This window comes from Syngnathus acus, chromosome 17 (assembly GCF_901709675.1).
Source record: "Syngnathus acus chromosome 17, fSynAcu1.2, whole genome shotgun sequence".
Taxonomy (NCBI): Eukaryota; Metazoa; Chordata; class Actinopteri; order Syngnathiformes; family Syngnathidae; genus Syngnathus; species Syngnathus acus.
In genome coordinates, this window is record NC_051102.1 from 2,340,286 (window position 1) to 2,362,446 (window position 22,161).

At 41.0% G+C, this 22,161-nt stretch overlaps 2 protein-coding genes across 2 annotated transcripts; one reads left to right on the forward strand and one right to left on the reverse strand.

Annotated features, from left to right (window-relative positions):
• The first annotated feature begins 8,534 nt into the window (after positions 1-8,534).
• dmbx1a (diencephalon/mesencephalon homeobox 1a) lies at positions 8,535-15,367 on the forward strand. Its single transcript, XM_037275417.1, has 5 exons — positions 8,535-8,703; positions 11,819-11,973; positions 12,099-12,277; positions 12,656-13,034; positions 13,117-15,367. The coding sequence occupies exons 2-5, from the start codon at positions 11,820-11,822 to the stop codon at positions 13,560-13,562; spliced, it is 1,158 nt and encodes a 385-aa protein (XP_037131312.1). The 5' UTR covers positions 8,535-8,703; position 11,819; the 3' UTR covers positions 13,563-15,367.
• Positions 15,368-19,611: 4,244 nt separating this feature from the next.
• On the reverse strand, positions 19,612-22,102 carry nsun4 (NOP2/Sun RNA methyltransferase 4). Its single transcript, XM_037275409.1, has 8 exons — positions 21,960-22,102; positions 21,242-21,461; positions 20,917-21,091; positions 20,667-20,821; positions 20,434-20,594; positions 20,233-20,357; positions 19,977-20,109; positions 19,612-19,870 (listed from the first exon to the last, which is right to left on the reverse strand). Exons 1-8 carry the CDS (start codon positions 22,050-22,052, stop codon positions 19,727-19,729), a joined length of 1,206 nt encoding a protein of 401 aa, XP_037131304.1. The 5' UTR covers positions 22,053-22,102; the 3' UTR covers positions 19,612-19,726.
• Between the last annotated feature and the right edge of the window lie 59 nt (positions 22,103-22,161).

Sequence of the window (22,161 nt, forward strand, 5' to 3'; positions counted from 1 at the left end):
CACCCAGGCCCTTGTAATACTTAAATCATATCAATTAAGCAAAGGGCCGTCGGGGGATTTGTGGTTAATCTCTCCCCAGAGAGAGAGGCTGTAAATTAGAGAATAAAGAAACGGGAAATGCACAAGAAAGATATTGTATCAAAATAAGAGACCTTTATAGTATTGTACATTTATAGAAACATTATTATTAAATACACTATAAAATATTAAAAAACATTTCCTTTACATTCAATGGCTATTGTGCTGCTCCTTCTGGTGTGCATGCCATAGCCACTTGGGGGCAGTATAGTGCAGACGTTCCACTTCCTCAGTCAGTTGCAGTAATATTGTTCTTTGCTGATGATAAAGAATACAGCGGAACTCCACATACTCCACAGATTCATCCAGTCATAGATTTTTTAAAATTGTATTTCCCTGCCAGCAATGAAGGGGTTAAAAGTGGTATTTAAGGATTAAAAACAACACAAAACCTGAGATAATCCCCAACAGCTCAGCCACACCTGCACACCAGGGAACTGATTTACGCCACTTTTAATTTGAATGTGAGGAGAAAGTTTTGAAAGAAGAAAATTATACATAGTAATAATTGAACCTGCCCCCCCCCCCAAGTTGAGGAGAGATCATATATAAGAGGAACCCCTGTTTCTTTGGTGTGTGTGTGTGTGTATATGCAAAAATGGCTGAAGTGGGTAATGGAGCGGCGAGGTAAGAGGATTAAGATCAGTACTGGGTCAGGACTGATAGTGAGAAGAGGGGGGACATACTGGGACAAAAGGGATAAGTAACAGAGAAAGGAACGTGGGCAGCAAGAGAGAAAATTAGAGAGGGGAAATATGAAAATGAAATGTTTTTACTCTCATTTGAAAAGTCCAAAAAAACATGATGGTTGATCGTTGAGGATTGGCAACTCCAAGCAAATCCAAATGTCTTGACCATTTGTGTTTAAATTTAAATTTCTTAAAGGGTTGTACGCAGCAACACAGATACTATTCACTGGCCTGTCTAAGGGGATTCCCATTATATATTAGCACTGATGTAGCTTGAAGCCTCTTTTTTTGAAAATACTCTTGAGTCAAAGCAAAAAAAAAAATTTTGGAAGGCTGGCTCGTACCTTGTCATTGTCATTGGATAATTAAAAAAAAAAAATCTGTAAAAGGTGTTTACAAAAGTTGCCAAACTTTTTGCCTTCCACCCAGAATCCCATGTGACCCATTTTGGAGCTTAGAATGAGCCTGAAGAGGCTGAGCAGAATCATCTGAACGCTTCCCTGACCCACACGTCTCTCTTTTAGCCAATTAGCCACCATCACAGGCTCCGATTCAGCTCTTATTTGCCCGCCAAAGAGGCTCAGCCGCACGACCCTCGGCCGCACGGAGGCACGCCGCCTTCCCAGCGCTCCCATCCCAAGTCTTAATTCAGACACTTTGAAGTATCGTGGTCTGAGGTGAGGAGCCACTCAATCAATTACGAATAAAATAATCTCCTTATGATATTTCAAGGTTTCTCCAAGTGGGAGGGGGGGAGGGGAGATTATGAACGCCAAATCAGTCTCTCAACTGCGTCTAATGTGACAGGGAGAGAATCAGAGGAGAAGACGGCAGGAAATTAAATAAGGGAAAAAAAAGATTACGTTGAAGTGTGTCACCTCCACTGCTGGGAAATCGCAAACCTGATCCATAAGCAGGTGGCGGAGGAGCGGAGGAGCGAGGAGGGATTATTGCAAGCTGTGTTGAAAAAGGACAAATAGTTGCTTAAAAAGCCCTTTGCGCACCAGTGACTGAAAGCACACTCACATACCGCAAAAAGGAGGCAGAAAATCGGACGTGGACAGTTCATTAGGTACGCCTTCACCTGCATCAATGATTCTGCTAATACTCTCACATTGTTGACATATCGAGGTGTAAAGAAATATTAAAAACAACACTTTTGATACAGCTTTTGCTTCTTTGGATCACTGATGTCAAAATATGTTTAGTTCATTGAACTTCTGTATACATCGGCAGTGTCAAGCTAATTTCTTAAACAACAACAATGTCAACGCAACGTGCTACGAATCCTAAATCCTCCCTCTCTCCACACCTCGACCGTCGCTCGGCCATCCTGCCCAGAGCCTTTCCGATTTTTTTTTTTTTTTCATGCCCAAGTGTTGTTTGTGCTGCTGCAAGCTCAGCCATCAGCACTCATTGATCGCCGGCCTTCATCCTCTCCGTCCCCTCCCGTCTACCTGACGACCACCGCTAATTCCGCCCATCCGAGATTGAGAGGGTCGGAGCAGGAAAAAAAAAAAAATCAATAATAGAGCCAAGTGGGGCGGGGTCAGGGGTCAATGAGGTTCTTGACAAGTGTGTCAGGGGAAGGAGGCGGCGAGAGGGTTTGTCCGCCCGTGTGTGTGGCGAGCGTAAGGAGTGGTCAACAGAAACAGTGTGACCAAAGGCCTCGTGGGTGTATGTGTCAGACTTGTCACGGATCAAATTTATGACCATTGATCTAAGTGTGTGTGTATGTGTTGCATGGTGAGGAATGTGCGTATTGGCTTGGATCATGGTGGAATCTGACAGGGGTGAGGAGTCATCAAATAAAGCCCATTATGGCAAACAAGCCAGGGAAGCAAAGTCCCTTGAGATTCCAGATTGGGCTCCATGTTCATACAGTGTAGAGTAAACCTTCGTTATACAAGAAAAAATTGGAGTACTGTTCTTTTTGTCTGGCTCAGTCCATAACCATGTCTAATATAAACTATTGCATGGGCGCCACCTTGTGGTGCGAATCAACTATGTTGTCACATACTATACCATACCTAGTACATAATTGCAGCTGTTTATTTATTTTTACGTGCCTTCTCAAAAAGATTGTATGTCAGTTGAGTTGTAGAGGTTTTAGATCATAATAATGGCAGAAAACAATTTGAAAGGAAATTTTGTGGTCTATTTTTTTTTGCCATTGAACAGGGGTGTGTAGACTTTTTCTATCCACACACTGTATGCAATACGATGAGCAAAAATGCTCATTTGTGCTTGTCAGCTATCTAGCAACAAGGTTTTACTTCTCACAACTTGTCAATCTTCTGTCTTCAAACATTCATGCCAGTTCAGTTCAATAATGTGCTCTCGGTGCTAACTAGTTGTGTTGAGGTTTTTTTTTCTTTCTGTTTTGTACTAGCAAAATGTGTTTCTAAAATAAAAGTGTCAAATAAAAATAAAACACACGCACACACTTAGTGCGCAAAAGCACACAAGCACACCGAATGGAAGATGAAAACTCGAAAAAATCCATTTGCAATTTAAATGGAAATGTAATGAGCCAGCGTGGCAGAGAATTAGTCTGCTGATCAATTGATCAAGTCAAGGACAAATAGGTAAACAAACATATCTATTAGCCTCCTGCTCCGCCCCCTGCCCGCTGTCACAAAGTAGCAGAGGATCACCGAGGCATGTGTGTGTGTGTGTGTGTGTGTGTGTGTGTGTGTGTGTGTGTGTGTGTGTGTGTGTGTGTGTGTGTGTGTATTGCTCTCTCTCACACCAGGAGGCTCCTTTAACAAACACATACTCAAAGTGCTCACTGCAAGCCCATATACACAAATGTAAACACACACACACGCAGTTGCATAGAACCCAGTGTGAGCGCCCTGCCCAGCTTGTTACACAGACAGTTGGGCCCAGCAAGGTTCCTTTGAGAGGCAACAGACAGAGCAGAGCAGAGGCAGTCAGGGGGCCTCCAATTGTGACTACAAAAGTGGGGTGACATCGGACCCGCTGCCGGGACTCAGTCCAATCAGTCAGTGGGAAAGCACACTTTCATTCACTTCCTGTTCAACTTGGGGCACTTCCTGTTTGAACTGCTGTTAATTTGTTATACATGTTTTTAATAGGAAAGTAGCACTTTTTTACATACAGTAAAAAGAAAAAATGAATAGAATGTGAATAAGCAGCGCATGCATAATAATTTCAAAGATTCAATTTAAAAAAGTGGACAAGGACATTACGTGGCTTCATTCATTTCAATACTTTGATATGATACTATTATGACATGAGAGGAGGTTGACAGCTTCAGCATTTCTTTCTGAGGTGATTTCATGCCGGCTGCATGTTCAACGAACAGAGAAAACTGCCTCCATCTCCACTTTGGAGGCAGGATAGGATATTACCCTTAGCTTTTGAGGGCAAGGACATGTGCAAAGGCATTTGAAAAGCTATTATATCTTAGTGTACACCATCAGAGACAGGTCTTTTTTGATATTTTGGTGCAACGTCTCAAATGAATCATAGTCTAATCTTTTTCTGTACCTGACTCTGTTAGACTCTAATATATATATATATATATACGTATATATATATATATATTTTTTTTTTTTTTACTTCGCACCACCTCCCATCAAAGCGCATCGAACACCTCTGGTATGAAAGTCAACATTGTAAGTCAGTTCCCCAAATTGAGTGTCCATAAAAATGTCTGATTCTCTCAATGCTGACCTGCATATGGACCCGACGGAATAAAAGCCTCCTGATGAGGAAACAGCAGGTTAATACAGGATCAAGAAAACAAAAAGAGCAAGCTTTTTAAAGAGGGCCATTTGTAAAACAAGGAGTTTGATCCCGATTATAGAGCAACAATGACACAATCCCTTATGTTCATTCCTGTAATGCGCTGTGAAGAAGAGGATTTATACTTTATTGTGAAGGAATGCATGGAGGCTGTCTCCTTCACTGTCTGCTTGCCTATTTAGGAACTCCCCCCTCCCTCCTGAGGCCAGGTGTAATCCCTGCATGGCGGAACCAGACGCCTTCAGCCAAGTGCTGATCAGCCTTATAATGGTTCAAGTATTTCCAGTGATACCACCGAGGGGGGGAAAAATTCTCTCAATCCAGTCGAAAGCTTTCTGTGATTCCACAGTTGGTGCTTTTGGGTCGACTGCTTCTTGGATTTCTCTCCTTCTTCCTTTTCTCCTGGTCCTCGGTGGGTTCTATTGGATTGTCTTAATTGCGTCTAATGACTTAATTGCCACAACTATTCGCTTCATTAGCTCTTGTTAGCTCTATTAGGAATGAACAGAGCCAAGGAGGAGATGGTAATTGGCAGAGTTAATGATGGCAAATGTGTCAAATAAAAGGCTTTTTGACAGGTTTGATTGATTTTCAGGCTGAAATAGCTGATTGGGAATGACAAGAAGTATTGAAGATTCTGAGCAGTTTTTTTTTGTTCTCAGAGCTTCGGTTTAAACCTTGTAAGCTCTCAACTTTCAGAGAGTCATCTCCAGCTTATGTCCTGACCATCTGTAAAGTGCAGCGGGATTGTCACTAAAGTAAGACAGATGCTTGAGAGGAAGTGAAGGGATTCTCTCCACAGAGAAGCTTTACAACAGGATAGTTTCTCCAGCACCTCTTAAGATCGCCTTAATTGAGGGAAGAGAATGGAACCAGGATAAGACCGGGAGCCCACACCTGAGTCAAATGGAATTAGGAAGATTAGCTCAAGAATGTGGTGATTATCTTTAAGTGAGTTTAACACTTATTTTAAACAGTGGAATCAAGAGGGAGAAAGATGAGTTGCGTAATTTATTTTCAAATGGAGCGTTAGTCCTGTCCTTGTCGTAACTGGTTCGAGCTAAAAAATATATATTTTTGAATTTTATCCAAGCAGGAAAAAATATTTTAGAGACAAATTAATTGTGCCATTGTAATAATATTTTGTTAGTATACCCTTGAATATTTGTTCAAATTCAGCTACCAGCAGTTTGCTATTTCTATTTTTGAAGCTGACATTTGAGGTCATGTAAAGTAGGGCTCAGAGTTATTCTGGTTAAAATGGGGAATTTGGCTCCTATTACCAATTAGAAACTTTACATCGCACAAAAATGATTTCTAGTTTATTCCCATGAATTCCCATTCATGCCAATGAAAATTTGACAGCTTTGAAAGTTCCTGGAATTTTGCAACCTTCAACAGAGTCAAATTTCTACCATTGATCTTGATCTGAAACTTTTTTGGGAATATCTTGAGACGTGAAATCCATGGATGTCTTATCCGGCATACCTTGGTTGCATTTTGCTCTCTCAGCAACCCGCCCGGTATGATCTCACCTTTCCCTTCCATGCTCCAAACTCTTGTTCTCTCACCCTTTCACTGCATCTTCAGGGTTTTTTTTCCAGCACATAGGTGGATTAAGGCAGAGGGGCTTTTGTTTAGATAAAGCGAAGGATTAGGGAGAGATTTGCCCCCATAAAGTTGTGGGCTTGATGGGCCTTTTATCCCTGCATGTCCCTAAAGCTGTGTTGCCTCTGGATTAGGACTACACAATGGGGCCCCTTGTGCAGAGGGATGTGGGCCAGGCAGGAAAAAAGAAGAGCGCAGGCAAGAAAAAGAAAGGCGACGTAGGAATTGAGACAAGGGAGAAGAAGAGAGGGGGGGGTGGATGGATGGATGGATGGATGGATGGATGGATGGATGGATGGATGGATGGATGGATGGATGGATGGATGGATGGATGGATGGGGGGGTGAAAATCTGCAACTATTAGAGTAAAGTGAAAACTTTGAGTGAAAACTTTGAGATGAGGGATTTGTTCACAGAGATTCTGAGATCTTGTCACGATAAAGGAGCTATTAGCAGGATTCGTCTGACAATAACACCTCACGCCTTCTTTAAATCAATTTCCCTCGTAAGCGTTTAGAAAATAAATCAAGCATAAAGGAGTGGCTTGTGAAAATGTGCTAAAAATGCATTCGAGAGGCGGCTCAAGGCAAATTGCTTTGTTATTAAAAAAAAAAAAGAAAGAAAAAGGTCGCCTGCAAGTAGTCGATTTTAAACTACACATCAAAATGATTAATTGCTGTGGGATGAACAGATGCTGAAATACCCTTGAATGGTGCCGCGGAGGCTGAGTTTTGCAGGATTGCTCACCTAATGTATTCATGAAGTTGCAGAAACATCATTAAGACTCATAATTAGCTATTAGGGAGCATCATTCACCATACAGCACTACAAAGCTTTTTTTTTCGCACAAGTGAAAAGGCAGGTGAAAATTTTGGAAGCATCTCCGAGAGTTTGGGGAAAATTCTGGGGTTTGACTTAATTTTTTAAAAGCGTTTTTATCAGCTGGGGGGGTCAGTGTTTAGCAACGTTGTGTTGAGCAGTGCACCACTACAGGCTACAGGGGTAAGGGGAGCTGTTTTTGGGGATGTTTAAGCCCCTCAGACTCGCTGGACAGCTCTCGTCGCTTTATAAGGAGCTTTGGGTGGAGAGGCGCTCAGAAGAAAACGCTTTCTCGCTTTAATTGCTTTAGAGACGCTCCTTACAAAAAGACAGTGGCCAGATTTACCTCCCGTTTAAGTTCTTATTTCCATTGGTTCACAAGTTAATCCTCTTTCTCTCGCGCGGGGAGAGAGGGAGAGCGGGAGAGAGAGAGAGAGAGAGAGAGAGAGAGAGAGAGAGAGAGAGAGAGAGAGAGAGAGAGAGAGAGAGAGAGAGAGAGAGAGAGAGAGAGAGAGAGAGAGAGAGAATTCATGCAGGGGTGCTAAACTCTAAGGTGACAGATACTAAAGATAATTGAAAAAAAGAAAATAAATAACTATGTTATTCTCAATATCAACCAATATTTTCTGTTTTACATGGGTACATTTAATTGTTATTTTCGCCACTCAGATAATTAAAATAGTAATTCAAAATACTTTTTATTTCATGATTATTAAAGAAATCTGAAAATAGCAGCTTTTAAATATTAATGCCACGTTATTTTTAAATGATTGTCTAATAAACATGATGGTGAATAATTCAACTTGTGTAACTGAATTGTTCGTCCAACCTGTTGAAATTAGTGTCCAACACTGTCACAGATCAAACTGCCCCAAACAAACCCTTTCCCACAGGATCTCCGTGCAACCAAATATGCAAGCTTATGCATTAAAAGGCTACTTTGCGCTGCCCTTAATTCCCCACCTAAACGGTTTTGCTCCGGGAGAAGAAATCTTCTCCCTCTCTCTCTTTCTCCCAAAAAAAAGGAGAAAAAAACCCTTCAAGAAGAGAAGGGCATTATTGCCGTAATCCTCTTACCCGCAGTCATTTTAAGACAGGGGTTTTGGGAGGCTGGGGTGGCGTCTTGTCTTCCCTATCCCATACCAAATCCTTCCAGGCCGGGAGGAGAGTCTCGAGGCAGCACCCTAGCATATAGTCATCTTGACAAAGTCTCTTCTTCCACAAAAAAAAAAAGCCCAAACGCAAACAAACCAAAGGTTTCTTCCCTCTTTATACAAAGCATGCAGCAGATCGCATCTAGGAATGGTACAATCGAAAACCATATTTAAAAAATACTAAAATAATTGTTATTTTCACACACTAAATGAGAAAAGGTGTAAATATTATTATTGCTCACCATTTTTGCTCATATTGCACGAAAACACCATCATCTACTCAAAGTAGATCAATTTAGAAAGCAGAAGTCCGAGGGGGACTTTTAATTGGCTGTCTATTTGAATGACGTCCCAGATAGCCAATAGGGAGCCAACACAAGTCGGCCCACACGCTCCTTCATAAAAGGCCCTTGTCAGTCTCCCCCTACGCCGAGGACAAGTCTTGGACGAGTCCCACCGACACGCGAACGCGCGCGCACTGTGGACTTGGAAACAAGACGCGCAAGAAGACTGCGCTACTTTTAACGGCGTTGGAGGAAAAATACAAGATTTACCGTGTGTCAACTTACTGACATTATAAGGTAAGAAAATACTTTTTACTCTTTCTTCTTTTTAAACAACTTGAAAAAAATCAGATCACGGTTGGCTGAACTTTGACACGACTTTTTTCTTCTGTCTTCCAATATTCGTTTACGTTAATGCATGTAACTTTACTGCTTATATGTTTTTTTCAAGAAAAATATACACGCGCCTGTAAGTGGTATACACAATACGGGTCATTCCAAAATATACGGTAGGTCGAATGTCAAAAAGGTCACCAAAAAGCCACGTTCAATTCCAATTGATTCTTATTTATTACGGGATAAAATATTTGGGACCACGTCACACCTACAGTTTCCGGTAGGACCCGTTTTATTTACACACGTGACCTAAGGTAAATTTTGTTTGAAAAACGTCTCATTATAGCCCAGTAGAACCGTATGATTGCTTTCAGCCAGTCAATGAAGAAACATAATGATGACAATTTAAGTACAGTCGCTCTTATAAGTTTACAGAACCTAGGGAGAATTTGCCACGTGATTAGGCAAAACAATTATTTTCACTAGAGTTCAAATTAATACAAATAGACCATAAAAGAAAATGAGATGCTCCAGTCTTTTCATATTTTGCCAATAAACTACATGACTAATGTTTAGACAATATTTTGACAAATTATGTAAACTTTTGAGCACAAAAATTCATTCCAATCTAATCCAATTCAACTTTTTAAAGGCACACTTTTAAAGCAAACCCTGGAATTGATATTACCTAAAATATGACTGCAGGCACGCATGTGAACAACAAAAACCTAAACACAACAGCTATAACTAATTGTAATGTATTAAAAGGAATTCATAATACTGAATATTTGATATCTTAAGATTTTGAAATTTCCAACATAAAGATATAAGGTTTTAATATCTTACACCAATTTTCTGGGTCTGATGTTGAATTTTCAAGTATTTTGGTCTAGTAAGTCTCAGAAATCCCTAGATACTTTGTTTTTCATATAGAAAACCATTTGGTTGGTTAAACAAGAAAATAAACAATATAACCAGATTCTGACATATTTTTTGATTAATAATTAGATTTTTGGAACACAAGAACACCAACAAACAAGAAATTGTGTGGATTCAACTTTTGCCAATTTCCCTGAAAAATCTACAGACTTTTAGCAAACACAATGAGGTGTTTTTAAATGCTATCTTGACAATAAGTTCAAAACGACGCATAAAAGAAAAGCGGGTCTTGGCCCTGTATGTGACCGTCCCGAGCGCAGAGCAGATTGTCCGGCCCCTGAGGGCTGCTATCAAATACCATTTTTCCTCATTTACTAGCATCAAAAGACTTGCACTGTACATGCCAATTTCCATAATGACGCTTTGCTAATCGAAGCATTGAGCAGCGCTGCCAGCAGGAGGTCCCCAGCCGCCTGCCCGCAGCGCTCTGCAGCCTGCACGGCAAAATCGCGGCCCAACCATTGTGTTCCATTTGCCACAAATGTGTGCAGCAGAAACCAGAAATTCCTGTGATCCAGTTTGCGGGAGGACAATGCAGTCACCCCAGCTGCATTTAAACGTACACTCGGAGTTCTCAACGTATAAAAAGGCCGTCCGCCGCGCATGCATGTGTCAGCGTTGATGATAAATGGAGGGCCTAGCAGTCGAAACCTATTTGCACTTCCATTAGACGGGGAGCCAAATGGGGATCAACATGCATATTTTTACCCGCGGAGAAGCCATACATCTCAGCCAAAACGTTGCCCGGGGGCGATGGGATAAGAGGCCGCCAGAGAGGAGAAGGGGGAGGGATGGAAAGGAGGGTGGGGGGTCTGGGAGTCGGGGGGCATTCAAGTCAAATACTTGAGGGAGGAAAGTAAATGTTTAGCGAAGCACCTTCTGTCCCGGCGAATTAAACGATTCCCCACTGCCCTCATCACATCCATCAGTTGCTGCAGCCTCCAAACAGCCGCTGAATGGACTTGTACACGGAAGCTCCACACTAATAATAATAATAATAATAATAATAATAGTGCTCAGATTACTCCCCAAAATGATGCACAACAAAATATATGAGTAATAAAGCCTTATTTAGACCACAATTATATTATAATCATGTGAAATATGAACTCATGATTATACCAAAACAATAAAACAAAATAATTATTCTAACAAATCAAAATTACAAAAACAACAGTAAAGATATATTTTTTTCTACATATGCACTTACTGGCTACAACTTTAGCAAAACCTGCACAGAAGATATAATAATAAAATAAGACAATATACGTAGTCCTAACCATAAAATTAGAACTACGATGCAGTGCAGTTCATCACAACGCATAGATAATAAAAATAATAACATTAACGTCAAATGAAGGATTGTCATCTCTTTGTTTTACCTTTGTATTTTTTTTAAGTCTTGCAGCCTACTAGATCTCATTTGCGAGTTGCCAGCAATAAGTGGACAGAACTACATCTAGAATGGTGGCTACATGATCAAGGCAGAAAAAAAAAGTCATTGTTGCAGAATAAAAAATAACCTATGACAAGCTATAGCACTTTTATTAGCCAATGTCACTGAAGTATTGGACCTTGGAGAGAACCCCCTCCTGCTTCCTCCATATTAATACATATCTAATACTATAATACCAATACATATCTAATCGTGTCCTCGAGCGGTCCATCTACCATGCATGTTGTAGACCGGTTAATGCCAACTACATAATGTAATTTTTGGTGATAAGTATGCCTGGCATAATGCAAGCATCTGATAATTTGGCTATAACCTTAAAACCACCAATTTAAAAAATAATCTTCACATTCTCTCGCTTTTTTGTTATTTCCCTACAGATGGTTAATCAACGTTTTCTTGAGCTGTCAAAGCAAACATTTTCCGTGGGGATTTGGCTTCTGAGGGATCACTGAATGCGTTCATGAATAAAGCATCCGTTCCGGTTCATTATGGCAACGAGCGGTAATTGCCCCCAATTAAAAGCCTTTTGTATAATTAATGGAATGCGTAGGGCGATAATTGGATGTTAATGGATAACACTTTTGTCGGGGGCACACATTAACACCGGAGTAGCAAGTAGTGCGTCAAAAAAAAAAAAAGCAAAGTCTTCATCCTCTCTGTTTTTCTGCGTTTTCAACACAGCATGCAGCACTACGGCGTGAACGGCTATTCGCTGCACGCCATGAACTCCCTAAGCGCCATGTACAACCTCCACCAGCAGGCGGCGCAACAGGCGCAGCACGCGCCCGACTACAGGCCGTCCGTGCACGCGCTCACTTTGGCGGAGAGACTTGCTGGTAATTGAGAACACACACTCACTCACACTTCTACAAAGCCCTCACACAGAGAGAAAGTAAGCGGGTCGCCAGACTGTGAAATAAAACTTGCCGTGTCATGTCTTCCAACGGCTGCGCATTTCAAGACATCATCCTCGAAGCTCGTTACGGCTCTCAGCACCGCAAACAGCGCCGTAGCCGCACGGCCTTCACCGCTCAACAACTGGAAGCCCTGGAGAAGACCTTCCAGAAGACGCACTACCCCGACGTGGTGATGCGGGAGCGGCTGGCCATGTGCACCAACCTGCCCGAGGCCCGTGTGCAGGTGGGTGCACACACTGGGTGATATTTGGAGTTTAAAAAATGCATACAAGTGCAGTGGAACATATGATAAAATATGTGCAACAGTACTGTACTATGACTAAAGGTTTATGAAATGATTTAAAATTTAAAACAGTATCTTAGGTTGGAACTAATTTAAAATGTATAATTAATGGCCCAACTTAAAAAAAAATTGTCTTGAAATTTTGAGTTCAACTCAACCGATTACTATTATTTGTTTAAATCGTTTTTTAGCCTGGTGCGGTGAATTTGTTTGGAAAATGTACTCGTACTCTTTCTCTCGAAGACTGGGTTCGCACACCTCTGCAATAAAAGAGATTGCACTCGCCTAAATCCATTGCCTGCTTTATCACCTCCCCAGGTTTGGTTCAAGAACCGCAGAGCCAAGTTCCGTAAGAAGCAACGCAGCCTCCAGAAGGAGCAGCTGCAGAAACAAAAGGAGACAAGTGGGGATGGAGCAGCTGAACAGGAGGACGCTCCTGCACCTTCCACGACTGTCCTTCCTGATCCCCACTTACCTCCGTCCACCTCAGCTTCTCTGGAGACAGACAGTCCGGCGGTGTGTCCGGGCCCACCAGACATGGAACTGAACGTGACGTCGGCCGAGCAGTCTGGCAGCGAGTCTGCGACGGAGGACAACGCAACAGATAAGGAGGATGAGAGTAAATGTCAGCACAGCGAGAGAGCCGTGACACCAGGAGACGTTTCTTCGCCCTGCAGGAGACTCAGCCCGAAAGCAGGTGAGAAGTTGAAAGGCTTTTGGGGTTTTTTTTGTCCCTAAAAGACTTTTCTGATTTCTAAAAAAGTCTTCTCTGTGTACAGACTCACCTCTCGTCTCTCCGTCCGTGACTCCTTCGTCATCCAGCAGCGGCCTGGCCGGTGGAGGCGGTCCCCTCTCCCAGAACCACTCGTACTCCTCCTCCCCCCTGAGCCTGTTTCGCCTGCAGGAGCAATTCCGCCAGCACATGGCCGCCACCAACAACCTGGTGCACTACCCTGCTTTTGACTTGGCCGCCCCCTCTTCACTCCCCTACCTGGGGATGAACGTCAACATGCCCCCAGCGCCGCTGGGCACTCTGCCCTGCCAGTCTTACTACCAGTCGCTGTCTCATCATGCCCAGCAGGTTTGGGGCAGCCCGCTGCTGCAGGCGTCGGCGGCCGCGAGTGGACTGAGCAGCCACAACAGCAAGACCACCAGCATCGAGAACCTGCGGCTGAGGGCCAAACAGCACGCTGCCTCTTTGGGACTAGACACCTTGTCCAACTGAGAGTTCTGTGTCCAAAGTTTTCAAGCGGGGACGACGTGCGTGCGAAGCTTAATGACAAAGCATCTGCTGCTGTTTTAAACTCAAGAGAAATCAGTGACAACCTTGAGAAAAATGTTTGAAAAGTAAACACACAAAGTGCATGTTTCTACTCAAGGACGCTCATATTTGAAGTCTGAAACAAGTTCAACAATAACAGGTGATGTTTACAAGAATAATGTGAATATATGAGGCACTTTTTGAGGGGTGGAGCACGGTGACCGCAAGGTAAAACGTTTCACAGCATCTTTTGTTTGAAATCGTTACCACAATATAAAGTTTACATAAAAGTTCATTTGTGGAAATATGAAATGGCGATTACAACATATTTACGGTATTTGTGGCCATGAAATATGTGCACACAAAATAGTAATTTGTGGTTGTGAAATAGGTGCACAATTTTGCGGCCATGATATACGTACAACAAACACACCAAATATTAATTTGTGGCCACAAAATAGTTGCGGCAAATCTTGTCGAGAAATTATTAAGCAATTTTTATTTTTTTTAGTCTGGAGGATTGATGAGCTACAACGAATCCATCCAACACAAATGAGGATTTTGGACTCACTACAATTACTTTTAATCCCTTCACCACTCTGTCTCATGACTTGGGCTCCATAAATATATTGTGGAACGCTGAATAATAATTAAAAAAAAAAAACTTCTACCAAACCTTTGGAATATACACAACATGTTCGACATCACAGCGAAAGCAAGGCACGTTGTCCTCAGCGGTATTATTGAGAGTGACTTATTTACCAGTTAATAGTCGGCGATGCAGCGCTTTGTACATAATGCCAACATGATTTCAGTGACTAAATTCTCAAAGCATTTTAATTACATTTAGCCCGAGGGGGAGGAGGGCCAGGGCAAATGTAATAATGAGCATGCATACCATTTAAGAAAGATTGTTACACTTAAACTGTCAAATGATGGAGCCACATTAGACATCACTTGACGAAGAATTGATCCATCTTCCAAAAATAGGACATATCATAAATTAGTAAAAGTCTCTTGGGGAAACTTGCTGCTTTTCAATGAAAGTCCCACTGACTGTTAGCACTTCTGGCATCGGCTGATAATGGGAATCAGAAACACACACACACTCACACTATTTTAATATGTGAAATATAAAATCTATCTTAATAATTGTAAAGTATTGTACTATGTTGTATAACTGATAATGGAAGTCCTTTAAGTCATTTTAGCTGTAAGATTGTATTTGCTGATGCCATCCCTCCCCGATGGATCCTCTGTCTTTGTCCACAACTTGGTCCAGTGGTGTGTGCTAGATAGGTTATAATGTAAGATTTTGAGGACAGCTGTTTCCTTTCCTCTTCCCAAACAGTGTAGACTTAGTGTTGTTGAAAAATATCTACAAATAAAAAAACAGCTTGAAGATGTTTATATTGGAAACTTTTTCTGCTGGGTGCATTTGTTTCATTGTTAACAGCATTTTGGATTTTATTTGTTTTATTTTTATCCAATTTTCAAAAACAAAGTGTCATCATATATTCATTTTGGTAATTAAGATTTAATGTAATTTAAAGACGCTGTGTTATATGACACATCCATATAAACTAATATGTTCTCAGTGTTAGTCGAAATGGATTTGATTGTTATAGATGAAGTTACAAATTTAAGACTTTAATTAAAACAACTTAATAAAGTTGTTTGTCCTAATTTGTAGCATGAAAAGGAACAATAATTCACATTTGCCCGTGACGAGAGAAAATTAGTCATCCCAGAAATGTAAAGACTAAATTAAAAAAAATTATATACAAATTATACAAAATATTCCGATGAGTGCAGAAACATCAGAGAATTAAAAAAAGAGAGACAGAAATATCATGTGGGGAAATAAAAATGTGTTAAAAAAAAAACAAGGAGCCATAAGCCATCCCCAATGAATAAGCGGGCCATTATCCTGAAGAATGACGGCCTGGGGCGGTGATTATGCTGCTATTATATCTTTAACAGCATGGTTTGTCAAAACACACACCCTCACTCACCCTGCTGCTGCTAACCACACACACACGCACACTCTTCAACGCATGACGACAAAGGGGGACATTCACAAAATGCCCTCTTGGCCTTCCAGCGGAAAACAACATTGTTCCTTCTGTTGTGTAAATAATAATGCTTGAAGCAATTTTTAATATGCTCATGAATTAAACATGGGGACAAAAAAAACAAGATAAGCTAATGAGCTGACCAGATTAGCAGCATTAATGGGAGTACAACACATCACCCCGACCTTGTTGTTTCATTACATCACATACAAAAGAAAAAAAAAGTGTGTTCTCATCCAAGGGCATCTTGATTGCATCGCTGATACAATCACATAGCGAATGTCCTTGTTATCCACGGCCTGTACAGGTACACGCCGTGATTTTCTCCCACGAGGCCCGAGACCAGTTAACATAACACAATACTCGAGTCCCAAATGTTCTCTCATGTCCTCACAAATACACGCACACACACACACACACAACACATAGGCCCGCGGGCTGAACAGGGATTGCTAGATTGTACTGCCGCAGGGTCAAGTGCCTTTGATGCGGGATCAGGCTGCTTCCATCTCTGTATTTCCACCACTAAAGCCGCATACAAAACACCTAGGCTCACTGGCCACTACATTAGGTACACTTGCACAATATTCTGAGATGTAATACAAAACTGAGAAACTTGGCAAGATTTTATTGATGTGTTTTGCTAACAGCTTTCATTGAAAAAAGTGAAATAATATTTTAGAATTTCAGCCACTGGATACTTTGAGTGGATTATGCATACAATTTTGCGGCTCAACATAACATTAATAAAAATTTAAAAAAAAGTGAGATTTCTCAGCAGTTTGATTTTTTCATAGTTTGCCTTATTTTAAAATGGTGATTTTTTTTAAAAATAAAATTTTTAAAGGCCTTGTTCCTTATTGTGGTACGTCAAATTTACAAGACACTTGTTTTCACTTTACAGGCTTTTCCAATCAAGTTAGTTGTTGGAAATTCAGTGGAGACTCAATTTTGCTTAATTTTCATCAACTGAAGCTTGCCGGTTAAAATAATTTTAGACACCATTTCCAATACAATGCATCACATATCCCATAAAGTAACACTAGAAACTTTGTGTACAAGCCCCCCAGGACTAGTGCTACTCACTCAACCCCCGTGAGCACAACTCCCCATACAAAAATCACAGTGTACCATTCACTCACTGCCTCTCTCTCTGCCCCTTCTCCATGGTTCTCTTAAAGGTTTTAACCATGGCGAGAAAGGAAAGTGCCAGCGCAAGAAACCTCGGCCAATTGAGAAGGTGACAAGGTCTGCCAGAAAATGATCCTAATCCTGTTTCCAGCATTCTTTTAGCCCACTGGCGTGGCCATTTCGCAGCATATTATCTGAGCTGTCAGGGCCTCGGGAAATCCCTCTAATAGTCTGCATTGGCCAGATACACATCAAAGCTCTCCTGGAAACCGCCCGCAGGAACTTAAAAAGGGGAGAACGATTCGGATCGCAGCTGCAAGGCTTAAACGTGCACACGAGTAAACAACACTCAACGGAACGCAAAACTACCTTGAATCTTTGTAAGTAATGATGCAGAGTAGTTAAGGGTAATCGATAAAGAACAACAGGTGGCTGAACTGCATCCCTGCCGACCCTCCATTAGTTCCAGCTCATCTTCTATTTTCTTCTTGTCCCCCCCCCCCCCCCCCCCTTAAAGACCCTGACTGCCATCTCGCCCCTCCCGGGTAATCTTCTTAGTGAGAAGAAAACCTCCATTCTGTCGCTCTCTAATCTGGCTTCAGCCTAAATTTACGGTTGCATTTCTAATGTGGGCCTCCAAAAAGGACTCAGATAAAGTTTGTCGCTACAACAGGAGAATGTATTATTTATTTAGTAAAATGGATGGATGGAAAATGACATGTGGTACAACTAAATACATTTGCAGGACTTGAACTTGGTTCATAAAAGATATACTTGCATTCACTTTTTTTGGGGGGGTGGTCAATATTCCCCCCCATTGAAAATAAACGGAAATACCATTAAGAACTTTTCAAATTTAACAAGACTATAATATTGTAAGCCCAACAAATTATTACTCGCTGATAAGCACAACTAAAGTCACAAATTGATGACACAAATTAGAATTTTGTGGAAGAGCTCAGTTGTACTACATGTGACACTTTTGCGAGGCACGCTGCAAAAGAGCGTTTTACATCTTTATTGACGTTCATTCAAATCGATCATTTAAATTGTGCCCGCAGACCTCACAGAAACAAGGCTAAACCCATTCAATTTGTCTTTTTAATACATGCCATATGTCTGTCTATGGCAGGCTTATACGCAGAGACTCAACTGCACAGCGCCTCATTGGCCAATTCAATAAAGCCGAGACAGGCAGAATAGAGTACTAAGTGATCTCTAACAGTCAGCCGTCTCCTGAGTGTTAAATCATGTAAATTTATGGAAGGGCCCATAGGAAATACATATTTACAATACGTTTAGGTAATCACAAGAGATGTGAACAGGCCCCGGAGATGAAAGCAGTCAATACAAAAATAGTTTTTATGTGTCATTAATTCCCTCTGCATTCTCCAGTACATCCCCCTTGTACCGCAGTAAGACAGTAATCACTCACAATCGCTCAGATAATTATCTGCACTCATCTGTGGAAAAAAAAAAAAAAAGCAGAGGGGGCAAAAAAAACCCAAAAAGGACGAGACATCCCATTTTAGCTCCGCCACTTTAATGTTCATCTGGGAGCAGCCTGGCTGTGCGATGTGGATGGGAGTCAGCTCAGTGCTTGGAACAGCTTAATGATAGCAGTCGCTGGATGACACACACTCCGGCATAGCCCACTCATTAGACATACACACACCTTTTTCATGCTACATTGCCTGGCCAGGAGAACATAAAGGGTCATCTGTGGTGTGATGGGGAAAAATGAGAGACACCTCTTCGGCGCTCACATTAGAGAACGTTTCACCTCTGAATGATGTCAATGTAAAATAGAGTCGAAGCGACGCTATAATGTAAACTGCTCGGATAGAGACAGTCATTATGAACTCCTGCCACATTATTAGGCACACATCGAACCTGATGCATTGGAAGCCGTCTTTCACTCGAGAATGAAAAGACGGTATTTTATTTGTAAAGGAATGTGTGTAGGTGATTTCTCATCCAGTATCTTTATCTTGACAGAAAAGGACAAAATGCTGGCTTTACTGACTTCATACAGTGTAAACTTTAGTGACAGACCATTAGCGGCCTCTAGCGAGCAAATAATATAATGTTCTAGACAATATCATTTTGAAAATTTGTAAGACTAGGGAAAAAACGAATACATATAGGAAATTAAAATACCTACTTCAATGACTCAATTGAAAATTTATTGCATAAATGCTACCACATTGCAATAAAAAAGCTAGCTTGTAAAAATATACAGTATATTGTACTTAAGTTAAAAACAACAGAAGTGTACCTAAAAATGCAAGGTAAAATACGTACTGTACTAGAAGTTAAACAAGATGTACAAACTGTATTGCATAAATGCTACCACATTGCAATAAAAAAGCTAGCTTGTAAAAATATATATTGTACTTAAGTTAAAGACAACAGAAGTGTACCTAAAAATGCAAGGTAAAATACGTACTGTACTAGAAGTTAAACAAGATGTACAAACTGTATTGGATGTCTTAAACTAAAATTTGATTTATTCAGTAATTCTTTGCATACCACTAGAGGGAGCCGGCGTACCAGTATTGATACTTGTGCAAGACTTTCTTGCTATTTTATTACTGTAACCTCTACTTCTATTGCTCTAAGGTTGTCCAGTGCTATTGCTCTAATAAACCAAAACCAAACCTCTATTCCAGTGGCAAATACAATTTTCTGTGTATTGTACTTTGTGGATATTGTTGTTACTGTACTGTATGAAGATACCATTTCTTGCATGAGACAACCCAAATTATTCTCAAATTATTCCCAGAAAGACGCTCAATACTTGAGTAATTCTTTACAAGGATTTTACTGACATTCGTTAAATTCACATTCATATTACAAAAAAAAATCATAACAATATTTGTACATTGTAAGTAATTGAGTGTCCAGTCACATAATCCCAATCTAGGTGAGCCTCTTTAGTTTGCACATATAAATGGGTCCAAAGTTAGCAGCTAAGTGTGGGATGACTAGCTCACCCAGATGGAGGTCAGAAGCGAAATGAAAGGTCGTCCTGAACATGCGCGTGAGTGGCCGCAGGTCGACAACCTAGACGCGGATTCAATTTTGGAGAGGAGAAACAGCAGTCAAATTAATATGTCCTAATATTTCAACTAGACTACCTTCTGAGCTGTGACTGTTGGTTCAAACTGACCTGAAGCTGGATGCCGTGGTTCTCACGTGCTAAGTCGATGGCTTGTTCAACCACGCCAACATTCTGGATGTGAGAAAGCGTGCAGGTGGAGTAAACGATCTCACCACCAGGACACGCTGCCACTACTCCCGCCCTGCAAGACGTCAGGTTTGTCTTTAGTTTACCGATTTAACTTGTAGTGGCCAGCACTCATATTCTCATTCTAATCCACGGGTTAAAAGTGATCTTACATACGACAAGTGTGTGTTTTGCTTACAGTAGTAGTTGCAGCTGTAGCTGCGGCAAGCGTCGCCTCTCGCCCGTTCTGATCTTATTGAAAATATTGTTATCATCCTCCATGAGTGAATGTCTGTCTGTGGTACAAGGAACATCAACAAGGACCTAAACCACACACAGCAAAATTCATATTAGAGGCATTACTCTCATGAAACGAAGATACAAACATAAAAAGCCTTACTCTATCAAAAGTATTCGGTTCTATTTCTCCCCACTTGGTGCCATCGAAGGAAGTGACGCGCAGCTTCTCGTGGGTCAAAAGTTGTTTAGGAACGTAGCTGTGGAAAACTTTCTTCAGTCGGGATGTCCGGGACACAGAGGAATCATTCAAACACAAAAAACCTTAAGGTACATAAAAACGACACATGGTTAATATAATAGCATTATTGCACAGAAATTGAAAAATGAAATTACCAATGGCATGTGTCTGGAGCAAAGCGAGAGCCTTGCCTCCAGGGGCAGCACACAGGTCCAGCAAGTTGTGTCCCTCGTGAACATCTAGTGCAAGGCAAGGCAACACTGATGCTGCGTCCATCAAGTAGTAGCCCAATAAGCCAGACGTGTCTGGTCTTAAGAGGACAAAGCAGAATTGACACAACGTAAAACGCTTGCGTGGTTGAGTGACATTCACTAACTTTGATGGATCTTAAGTCAAAAATCACACCTAGCTGGTTTGAAACGCGTGATATCTCCTCTTGGAAAGACTAAACACTTGATGTTAGGGCTGAGGCGTGGCTGCGATAACTGCTGCTGATCAAAAATATCACGTTTCTCCGGACATGTGGAATCAGACTTCTCACTGAATTCCACTTTTGGGTCTTCCTCCGTCCATGCATGTTCTGCATAAACGATAAAGCAGACAATCAACTGGACATAAGAAAATATGCTTGAAAAAATAAAAATACATTATAAAAACATAAAGGTTTTTTTAGACAGTTACACAAATACAATGACACTCGAAAGTTTCAATACATTCCAAACCCACCTACCATTTCTGTCTGTGTCTGTGACAAAGTCTCTGCATCCTTGTGATGCAAGATCGTCCATAAAATCGTTTTGGCAGAAATTATTAAGAAGAGCTCCATATTTCCTCTCGGAGAGCAAGGCAGCTCGCACCGATGGCCAAAGCTGTCCCAGCTGACTGCTGTAGGTGACATCAAAATGCCGCAGGGCCAAATTGGTAGGTGGGTACTTGGGGCGAGAAGCAGCCTGTAAAAAAATTGAAAAAATTAAGTGGGGTAAAAAATAATAATAATAATTTACATTTTCAGGAATACTTATACAGACAATGAATGTAGCAATCCGTCTTCTAGAATAAACTCATTATACTAAAAAGTGTTATAATATTGTAGTGACTGGAATGAGGTCTCAAACCACAAAACCTTTATGGCAGTTGAGCAAATTTTACTCTAGACTTTTATGAACACTAAAATGTTTATGAGATTTGAATTAATTTCACTGGATTTTTTTTTTTTGCTATACATGCAGAATATTTGATTGAGCAAGGAAACGAAGTTAGTGTCCAATGAGTAAATGTTCAGGACAGACTGACCTTGCCACAAAATGTTTATTTTACAGTCCTGTTTGTTGAACGCGACTTGTAAACGCGTTACCCAACATTTCTTAATTATTGAAAAAATACCTGATAGGTGCAAACATTATTTACTCGTTAAATTCCATATAATATGAATCGCGTTCCACACATACCCATTTTGCTTTTACTCGATGTCTTCTGAACGTTAAAGATCTTAAATCTCTCATTTTTCGCATTAAAATTCTAGCGTCCAAGGACAGCGCCATTTTTTTAGGTACGTTAATTTTTTCTTTCCGGCATTACCCTACTATGATCTGTAACGTTCCGGATGACATCACGCAACAGTAGGTGGGACTTTAAATAAATATTCGGTAT

Bases quoted from the DNA above. Each gene is read 5' to 3' on its own strand.
- nsun4 (XM_037275409.1), bottom strand. From the start codon at position 22,052: ATGGCGCTGTCCTTGGACGCTAGAATTTTAATGCGAAAAATGAGAGAT. The intron at 21,462-21,959 runs GTATGTGTGGAA...ATTTTTTTACAG, and splicing joins ATCGAGTAAAAGCAAAATGG to GCTGCTTCTCGCCCCAAGTA. The intron at 21,092-21,241 runs GTAGGTGGGTTT...TCGTTTATGCAG, and splicing joins CACAGACACAGACAGAAATG to AACATGCATGGACGGAGGAA.
- dmbx1a (XM_037275417.1), top strand. From the start codon at position 11,820: ATGCAGCACTACGGCGTGAACGGCTATTCGCTGCACGCCATGAACTCC. The intron at 11,974-12,098 runs GTAATTGAGAAC...GCGCATTTCAAG, and splicing joins TTTGGCGGAGAGACTTGCTG to ACATCATCCTCGAAGCTCGT. The intron at 12,278-12,655 runs GTGGGTGCACAC...TCACCTCCCCAG, and splicing joins TGCCCGAGGCCCGTGTGCAG to GTTTGGTTCAAGAACCGCAG.